Source organism: Amaranthus tricolor, chromosome 12 (assembly GCF_026212465.1).
Source record: "Amaranthus tricolor cultivar Red isolate AtriRed21 chromosome 12, ASM2621246v1, whole genome shotgun sequence".
Taxonomy (NCBI): Eukaryota; Viridiplantae; Streptophyta; class Magnoliopsida; order Caryophyllales; family Amaranthaceae; genus Amaranthus; species Amaranthus tricolor.
In genome coordinates, this window is record NC_080058.1 from 3104350 (window position 1) to 3115000 (window position 10651).

General features: G+C 32.5%; 1 protein-coding gene across 3 annotated transcripts; it reads right to left on the reverse strand.

The window, feature by feature from the left end:
• Positions 1 to 1464: 1464 nt before the first annotated feature.
• On the reverse strand, positions 1465 to 6112 carry LOC130828738 (lysine-specific demethylase JMJ30-like). 3 transcript variants are annotated; one of them, XM_057694700.1, is made up of 7 exons: positions 5518 to 6112; positions 4145 to 4354; positions 3269 to 3400; positions 3048 to 3191; positions 2822 to 2914; positions 2268 to 2439; positions 1465 to 1735 (listed from the first exon to the last, which is right to left on the reverse strand). In XM_057694700.1, the coding sequence occupies exons 1-7, from the start codon at positions 6001 to 6003 to the stop codon at positions 1704 to 1706; spliced, it is 1269 nt and encodes a 422-aa protein (XP_057550683.1). In that variant the 5' UTR covers positions 6004 to 6112; the 3' UTR covers positions 1465 to 1703. The 3 variants fall into 3 exon arrangements, 2 of the variants coding, with proteins under 2 accessions (XP_057550683.1, XP_057550684.1); XM_057694701.1 differs by lacking the exon at positions 1465 to 1735 and adding an exon at positions 1742 to 1960; XR_009047393.1 differs by lacking the exon at positions 1465 to 1735 and having other exon boundaries at positions 2384 to 2439; positions 2822 to 2936.
• Between the last annotated feature and the right edge of the window lie 4539 nt (positions 6113 to 10651).

Here is a 10651-nt window from a genome sequence, read left to right on the forward strand (position 1 = left end):
TCAACAGAGTAATTTATTGTGGTGTATTTCGGTTGTTTGAGGAAGTAAATTCCAACTTAAGGTTTAATTAATGAGATTTTATTATATTTGTTAAATACCTTGGATTTTTTTACACTGTATAAGTAGGAATTTCAAATTATCAAGGGAATATATAATAAATGTTTTTTTAGAGAATCAGATTTTGTCCAACACATATCATCTTTTTCAGACAAGTTTTGGGAATTAAATCTCCCCTAACTTTCCTCTTCTCGAGAAGGTGGGAATTGCAAAAAATCCAATAACTCGTTCACTTGTCGAGTCCATTTCTCAGTTTGATAAATCTCCTTCAACAACCCACAAACTTTCTTCCTATCTTTCTTCTTGCTCTCCTCTAAGATCCTCTCATGAATTGAAGAAACTGGTTGTGCCCAAATAAAAATATGTTATATACTCTAACAATATTATCCCATTCTTGTTTTAGCTTTTCAAATTGAAAAGAAAAAAAGGTTATATTATAAACCTTCTTTAAGACACCCCTTATAAAACACCTTAAATCATCTCTTACTTCATCTTCTTCCATTCACTTCAAGAAGACCCCTTTCATGCATCCAAACATGGCCTTGCTCCCAACACCAGAAAAACCGAAAATCTCCCTTACAATCTTATCCTACACTTCCTTGAAGTATACCCTTCTCTCCACTCCATTATGCATAATTGGTGATTTATCCTTTATGGAAATCTGAGATTGCTCGAGAATTCGAAGGTTTTCATGTTGTTTTCATCAATTAAATGAGTTATATAAATTTGTTTTTGATTTAAAATTTTTAAGCTTAATTTAACTCACTTAATATACATACTATGTTGGGTCGATCTATTAATTATTGAGTTAAAAGTCTCAATCCAAATCCAGTTATTTCGAGTTAGATTCATGTAAGGTCAATTAGGCCTAGTTGAGACAAACTACTTACTATAACATTACAACACAATATTTTTTATTATCACAATAATTTTTTTGATCATCCATATAGAATTATAATATAGCAATGATATCCTTGTAAAAAATAAGTTATTAATGAAATTTTTTATTTAAAATACCAAATGGACCTAAATTGACAATATTTGCGGAGTAGGACCATGTCATCATCAATTTATCATCATATCTAGTGTATCTGCATCATAGAAAACTATGATCAGGGTCTGAGAGAGAAAGGAAGGCAACAACCTATACCCATGAAAGAGGATGCGTCAAAAAGTCTCTCAACACTAGAAAGATACTTAAGAGAGGATCCAGTAGAAAACGCCTGAACAATGTGTTCATAGCAGTTCTCAAGTTATGGTGGAGGTTGAGTCCATTTTACCTCCCTATTGCCATAAATAATTGTGGATTGTTTTTCTCAGTTTGGTGCAGACCCCATTCTAATTTGACAATTCAAACTCCATTGGTAGTAAATAGAAGTAGACACGGGCCATGGGCCATGGGCCATGTTAACAAATTATCATTTCCTGATGCATATTTGTAACCACAGTACATTGAAGGTACAGAGAGTACAGACAGAAAGGGCACACCTTATAAAAGAAACTTTTGTGACAACACATTCAAGAAAATCCTATTGTCTAGCTTAAGAATGAGGCTCAGTTTTCCATATTCATGGGTCGATAAACAGTAAAGTCGGATATTTACTGATATTTATTGAGCAAATCAGCACGAAGTTCTTCCACATCGATTAATTGAGTGGTGGTGTGGTTTTCGCCATTCCTGCGGTCCCGAAAAGATCTTTCATGCTAATATTTGTGGAAATGGGACATTGATATATTCAAGCAAAGTAGCAATCATAGACCAATCATTGACACAAAATAACTACCACACAATCAATAAATTCAGGTGATTCAACACATGGGAATGGCCAGGAAATATTCCGAAAATGACTATACTATTTCCCTTCATTCTCGCGGTGCACCCACCTCCGACCCCATCAACCGCCTTCAGAACAAAATTAGTTAAGATGTCGACATCAATTTGGAATAGTATTTCAAGAACTGAATCCGTACAGACTAATTGAAAAAAATATCTAGGGGATGCTCAAAAGCATACGAATACTTCTCTTAGATGGGCTGAATGCCTTGTTCTTTCAATCATTCATCGTTTAAATATTTCTATATACATCTCAAAATGATTTAATGTAGCAAATGTGATTCCATAGTTAACATGCTAATTCTATCAATTTAACCGAATAATTCTCCAAAAAATAAGCAAATACTTCTATTAATAGTATTAGCTTAGGGCGAACCTTCAGAGTTGTTTATCCAAAAACTGACCGATAAGCTCGGAGTGAGAGATCGTACGTAGTGCCACCACTTAGGAGGAATGTATAACATTTCTCCTTCATCTAAAATGCAATCCATAAATTCAAGGTCCTTCACTCTTGGAAATGCATTCTCATCTACGTTGTCCAAATCGACCTTCAAAAAATTATTTAACAATTACATCAGACGACAAGAGTAACGAAAAGGCTTAAAAACCATGAGAAAATGAGACCGATAACCGGCATTTCAAGGATACTCTACTCGAATTGATTGTGTGCTACACGGTTATTCAAGTGTCCAGCACCTATTATGTAAACTCATCATCCCGCTCATAGAAACTATGATCAGTGTTTAGGGAGGGTTCGATGACATATGAGGAGGTTGCGGCCAGTGGTATTAACTATTTCTATATTTTTGGTTTAAAATTAAGTTTTTTACGGATCATGATCCATACCCAGGAGTGCGGAAAATTTGACAAAAGTAATTTGGGTGAGACAAAGAGTGCTATCTACATCGTAACAGTTGGAGAGTTGCCTACCTGACTGGAGTTGCACAACATGGTTTCTGAATGCGGATAAAGCTCCTCGGATAGTGATGCTGCATATAGTCTTACATACTTCTTACCGACAACCTGGTAGAGGACAATCACTTGCCTTCAGAAGGTAAGATCAAGATAAAAACAGATTCAGATAACAACTGACCACCGCACCAAAATGACCAATAGACAATGGTTCACATTACCGAACCAGATATTAGAAATTTACCTGAGCAAATATATTATGGTGAGGATCGTGGTGCAAAGGTGTTACAGTCCCAGAAGGACCAAACCAAGCATTAATTGACCTCAATTCCCCACCACCAGCATAACAATAGTCCGGAACAAGAATGTCCTTCCTCAGCCCTTTTATCTGTACGAATCAACCCCGTGACTGCATGAACACGGTGACTATAAATAATTTAACGTACAAAAAATTTGCATACATGCCTGGTCAAACAAAGGATGCTGCGCAAGATATGTGGGAACTGCAGAAGTGTTACTAGACTTGATCCGTTCAAGAAACTGAGAAAATGTGATGAGCTCTTGCTTCCAATCAGAACAAAGGTAATTTTTCCCGACCTGGAAAAAAATTAAATAAAAGCATTTATATAGAATCCTTCTTAGGATAATCCAACAGGGGATAAAGCAAGAGTCAAATCCCAATAGTAATGAGGTTGATTACCGTCCTAGCCTAACGGTGGCTTTCTGGAAGGATTAGGCTTACATAACAGCTCTATCGAAATAACTCATGTGGATATGATCAACAACATTCTAACTACACCGACAAGTTTCATGTTTGCAGTTTCTCAAAGTCATGGCTAGATTCAGATCATAACCTATGTTACTTGGACTCAGGTACTACTGTCGGATATTGGTACGTGTCCAAGTGTTGGATACGTCCAAATATTCAATTTTATGTCTACAATGAAGTGTCTACGTGTCATACCAATGTCCGAGCAGTAAGGATCGAACAAGGGTATGCGAAGAAAAAATGGAGAGTCCGAGTAACATAGATCACAACTAAGCAAACAGACTGAAATAAAATGTGTTTTCTTGCATAGCTAAGCAAATTAAAAAGGTTGATGTCCATTTACAATTTAGAATCATGAATAATAGACAATGAAGGCAGAAGACTTGTCTATATTAAGGCAATGATCAACACAAAGAGACTGCATTCAGAGATATTGTATCCTTCAAAGTGAAACACCACACCATTTTATAGCATATAAATGCAATGAAAATAAAAGTTGAAAAATGTATTAATCATTAGAGGTATACTTGCCCATAAACATAGTTGAGAGAAAATAGGCATTAGCTAATCACCTCGACAGGGACTGTCCGACCACCCGCAACCCTTTTCAAATAATCAAGGCTGTTCCACCTAGCTCTTGCTGGCCAATGATCCATTGAATTGCTGATTATAACGGGCAAACCCAATAGATAATAGTCTTGAAGGAAGCCCTCTAAAGATAATGCAGCGTGCTTTACAACAAGCTTCGAAGAAAGTGATTTTGGCGGCAATGAGCCGAGAACCTACCAGTCCAAGTACAAAGTAAACACCATACTACAACAATTACACATACAAAGACAGTAAATGAAATAAGACAAATCCCAATCTTATAATCTGCAAATACATACACATTGCATAGGTTTGCTGCATTTGACAATGAGACATTTTAAAAATGAAAACACCATTTCCGATGGAGTCAAAAATATATAATTTTTAGGTTTTTTACTATAATATACAATAGTATAGTTCATTTAATGATTTGCACTTATTCTTGAGAAATTGAAGATAATGTTTGCAATTGGTCAATGGTAAAATAATGTGCATATATCCGTCTAGAGGTGTTCAAAATGGACCTGATAATCCGATACTTGACTGACCTTGTAACCGAACCCGACTTGATCTGACTTTAAAATGAATTTAAAATTTTAAAATTCTATAAAAATAAGTGTGAACACAAAACCCAATTTTGAACAACCTCAAACACGTGATCCGAAATTGACCCGAGTGGAAACCTCTCCATCCAACCTTCTCCTAGTAAGATCCACTAGACATTGAGGTGATTGCAAGTTGCTGTCTCACTCAAAACACAATACAAGATACTTCCATTTCTTAAAACTCACTCATCAAGAAATTAGTCCACAAATTTCAACACAAAGCCTCTCACCAATGTATTTCATTAAGATCAACATCAACCAAAATGAAAACTAATTATTCATCGGAATTTCACTAAAAATAAACTCTTTGAACAACAAATGCAAGTAAGAACTACTTACTAACAATAAATTACCAAAATTTCAATGGAATAAGTTAAATGTTTGAACAATAACCATCACATCTTTTTTCTATAAAAATGAAACTTTGAAATGAAACATCACATATTCAATTATAATTTGATCTTCGAACAAGAAATGAAAAGAAAACATTGCAAACTACTAATAAACTATCAAATTTGAAATTTCTAACAAATATTAACTCAATTTCGTTAAAATCAACTAAAAAAAAAACAATAACATTTTCAATTTTTATGAATTCTTAGAACAACAATCATAATACTTTCAATCAAAATAAAATCTTTGAACAAATCATCACATTATCAATTCAAATCAAATTTTTGAGCAATAATCATCACAAGAAAACATTGTTAACTACTATAATATCAAATTACTTATCAATCAAAGAACATTACCTCAATTTCATTAAAATCAAGTGAAGAAAGTAGTAACCCAGCACCACAATTACTTCCTTTGCCATCACCATTTTCAAACTTAGCCTTATCACTTCTATTTTCTCTCTCCTCCAAAACCGCCATAACTTTATCAACCCCATTTTCAATATCAACCCGCAAAAGCGACCCGCCCATAATCAACCCTAAATCTAGAACCTTTAACGTCTCCTCCAAGTCACCGCCGGCGAAATGGTGTTTCGCCACGTGTAAGCACGCCATTGAATACGCGTCTCTCCAGATTGGCATAACAGAGTGCCATGGCCCACAGTGAAGTTGCTCCCATGCCATATCACGTGCTGCCTCCGCAGCACGTGCATCCCCGTCACGTGCTGCCGCCGCCATACATGCAAAAGCGTATCCACCACCTTCCTGGGATACGCGCTGGAGTATTCTGGAGATTTCTTTTTCTAGTATTGGTGTTTCGATTCCGCCATTTGTGGGACCCATTTTGCTTTGCCGAAAGGAAGAAATATGGAGATTATTGTGTGGGTAGATGGAGTGAAGAAGGAAGAGTGATTGTTCTTGGTAAAGGTCTTCAAGAAAAGAACAGGAAAATGCAGAATATACAGTTCTATATATAGAAGTTTTTGAAGGTCAAGGGTGAAAAAATCTTGGGATATTTTTGAGAATATCTTTGATGTAGTGGTTTCACTTTTTTAAAGTATATAAAATACTTCTAAAATTTAATAGTGATGGTTAACCCTTGATTAAGAAAAAAAAGGGCAATAACTGGAACTTTAGACTAGAATAATTTGAGTTTAAAATTTTATTAAATATGTTTAAATTTCACCTTAATTTAACACTCTTTTTATTTTAATGACTTTATTTCATTTTATTTGAGCATGTTTACCAAGATATATATTAATATCTTAATATCTCTGAGAGTACATAACTAAAAATTATAAAAGGTTGATATTAATAATCTTTACGTTGAGACAAATCAAACAAGATCCCACCTGACTATAAATTAAAATTAAAATAAAAATTAAGAATATACTGTCAATATCGTTGACAAAGTCAGTAAAATGGATTTATAACTACTTAGATTTGAATTGTAAAAGAATATATTGGTCTGACTTGAATATTTTCAAACTTGTCTAGTTTAGGCTCAATCTATATGACCAAATTTACATTTAATAATTCATGTAGACATATTTTAGACTTAAATTTAAATCTAAACCATATTGGACTCAGTTAGAACTTACAATCTATAGATGTAAGTGGTAGATTAAGAATGACGAGGTCAATATCAATTTGAGATATATTTTCAACCCTATTAGATCTTATAAGTTTTGAGCTCAAAATGTTTGGAATTAATAAATACCTACACAAAATGAATGAGTATGGATCAACATGGTGATAGTGATCTAGGCCCCTTGCTTGATCTAGGCCTTACAATGATGATCCTACTCAACCGTTGTTCGGGGAGGAGGATTTTCATTTCTATGGTGAATGCTGAGAGTAATACTATTGACGTTAAATAATTTTAATTTATTGTTATAATGAAGTTAGCAATGACGCTATTTAGAAAAAATATGTCAGAAGTAAAATTATAACATTTTATTTTTTAAAAGTGTCTTATACGGAAAAAGTGTAAACAATTCGGGTGTGAAGAAAGAGGTTAAAAAAGACGAACGACATTTAAGTGCAAAAAAAAACACAAGGCTAAGATTGTCTTCCAATCTAAAAATTTCTGATGATTAAAATTTCATGTAACCAGTCATATGGAGGAATCCCAATCAGACCAAAAATGCAGTCGTACAAGAAAACTAAGGGCAAATATACAAGGCTTTGTTTATGCCTCTTTCACATGTCTAGCTTAAGTTGTTAGCTTCAAGGATATCAATTCCTTTTATTTAGACTTAAGTTGGTTGATTAGTTATTTCTATTTTTATGCAATATTAATTTCAGTCAAAAATGATCTTGATGTACTATAAATAAGCTAATCAAAATCAAGGGAATGAGGATTCAAAATGTTTTTGGTTAAGCCTTCAGCTTGTTGAGTTTTTTGGTCATATTACCCTTTTAGAATTGAGAGTAAGAAAGACATCCATGCTTTTAAATCTAAAGCAGGTGTGTGTATGTTCTAGAAAACCTTAGTTATATAGACATCCATGCATATGTATAGGAGTAGAGATTAAATATATTGTTTAATCCCTCGCTACAATATATCTCCTTCTCTTATTTATTCAATTTTTCCCAACTGCGCCATCTTCATTAGTAATCAATCATACGCAACTTTAAAACCCAAAGCCTAATTTTAAAGTTCTTTTCTCTTTAAACTTTTATCAAACTATATCGTTTTATCCTTAAACACACCTCACAATCCAAACTCCTCTAAACTCCTCCCCATCTCTCTCCCAAAAAACCTCTCAAATGTTCAATCTTTAAACCATTCTCAAACTAAAAACAACTTGAAATTTCATTGGTAAAAAATCGATTCAACATCTAATTTTTCTCAAAGTTCACCTTTGCTCTTCTATCTTAGCCATTCCCTTCCTTAATCATCCCTCAATTCGTCTCTTATCTCTAAAAATAAAAAGATCCCTTCATTCTCTTACAAATCCCTATTTTAAAATTCTTTCAATCTATCTTTCCAAATCAATCCCTGATCGAATTTATTTCACCTAATTTTTCATATGGAGCCATGTATCAACATATGGAGTCGATTGCTATATAACCATGCTTATACTCTATATTAATAAAAAAATTTAGGTTCAATTTTTGAAATTTACTATTCTAAATGTTATTGTGCGAATATCATGTTTGTTTTAAGTTTTAGTTTATTTTAGATTTATTTTTGTTTGCAAAATATTAGAATTAAAACATCAATAGAAAGTATTAAATAAGATTATGTTTTTAAAATAAAATGTTAACAGACTATAATAATATGATTTAAGAAGTCATCATTTTAAAAATATTTCAAATACTTTGACCCCAACTACTCACTAGTATTTTATTTTTTAGTTACAGTATAGGTTAAGAAAATAGGACAGGTAATTAAGTGAAAATCTAACTGTTAGAGTATACAACATATCGTGGGACCTCAATCATAACCTTAAGCTTTTGGTTGAGTTGGTTCCTTGACATAGTATTAGAAACCAACGTGACAAGATGTCATGGGTTCGAATCTCAACAACCTCTCATTTAAGTGGAATATTCAGCTGTAGTCCAATAAGCTCTTGTGTGAGAGAGCGTGTTAAAGTATCTAACATATTCTAAGGCCTTAATCGTAAGCTTAAACTTTTAATTGAGTCGGTTCCTTGACAAACTAATAATTTCTTAAAAAGTGATATTTAATCTCCAACTGAATGAGGACCCCATTCTCCATTCACTTAATAATATCTCAAAGTTGTAGAATATTCAAGCTTTGGAGTTCTAGATGCTTCCTAAGTCTTATAAGTAAACTAGTAGTATAATGGAAAAAGCTTATAATGAGTAGGGCCCAATGTAAGGAACTAGGGAGGTGTGGAGTTAGTTGAGATATTTTGTATTGGATGGTGACTAAATTATTGGTATATCATCAATAATAAAGAACAAATGAGGATGGACTTTTTTTCTTTTTCTATTGGATGGCGACTAAATTATTGGTTGGCCTAAGTATCTAAAGTCCCCACGTCAACCGCTTGATTTATATATACCACTATTGATCATTTAATTTAATTTAATTTAATTTAATTTAATTTAATTTAACCGATGGAAATTGAGGGAAAGGACACGTGTTCTCCTAAGATTTTTTATAGCACTATACTATTCATTTTTACTTACATTTTGAATTTTGTATATGTAAAAATAAGTTTGGGAAATTAGACTTGTACAGGTTGTACCTTTAACTAATTACTTCCAATAATATTTTAGTATTATTTATATAAATTAACACTCTTTGTTTTTCAACAATGTATGTATGAAACTGTCTTACCGTGAAATACTGCTTATACAAGTGTTAATTAATCCAACTAATATACATTTTATCTTATTTGGCACCTTATTTTAAGATTGTCTCATAAAAAAAATTTTCACACATTATTTTTTTTTTTTGGAAATAGGGTTTTAATAATTATTTGCTAGAACAATGGATTTGAAACCTAATATGGATATTTGACTAAAGTTGATGAAAAAACAAAAAATCTATATAAAGATTAAAGCTTCGATTATTTTTTTTAAATATAGGCTACGCTCAGGAATGAAAAGATTAGGTAAAAATCGAATACAAGATCTTACTTAAAAATTAACACTTACTCTTAAGATAAGACTCAATTCTCTAGTTATTTTTATTTTTGACTTTTGTTCTATAAAGTTAAAATGCCTTAAGTTAGGCCCTTTTAAATTATCATAATAAAGTGCTTATTTATTATTCACATATGAGTTATCCCATATCAGAGAAAGAGAAGAGTATATATAAATTCGAGAGTAACTTCTACAATTACCAATTGATTTTAGCAGTTGAAAGGGGAAGACGTAGGTTGTTTGCATGCAACTCGAACATTGAATTGAACCAGCTTAAACATTTTATATATTCTAAGATTGGATTGGACCCCACTAGAAGTACCGTAAATATAAGCTTTAAATATGACATAAGTGGAGAATTGCTTGCCTTTCCTGTTAAGGATGATGAGGCTATAGATGCTATGTGGGAGCATTCAAAGTCCACCCAAATTCCCTCTTTGGAGTTACGTAGAAGAAGTACCATTAGGAAATGTAGTTGCTTCTAATCCTACTCCTACCCCTATGCCTTTATTAATTTCCATATATATATATATATATATATATATATATATATATATATATATATATATATATATATATATATATATATATATATATATATATATATATATATATATATATATATATATATATATATATATATATATATATATATATATATATATATATATATATATATATATATATATATATATACATATATATATATACACACATATATATACACACACACACACACACAAACACACACACCAGGGGCGGACCCAGCTAGGGGCAAGGGGGGGGCAGTGGCCCCCCCAATTTGAAAAAAATAAATCAGATTTAAAAAAAAAAAATTATTTTTTGCGACCACTTAGCGACCACCTAG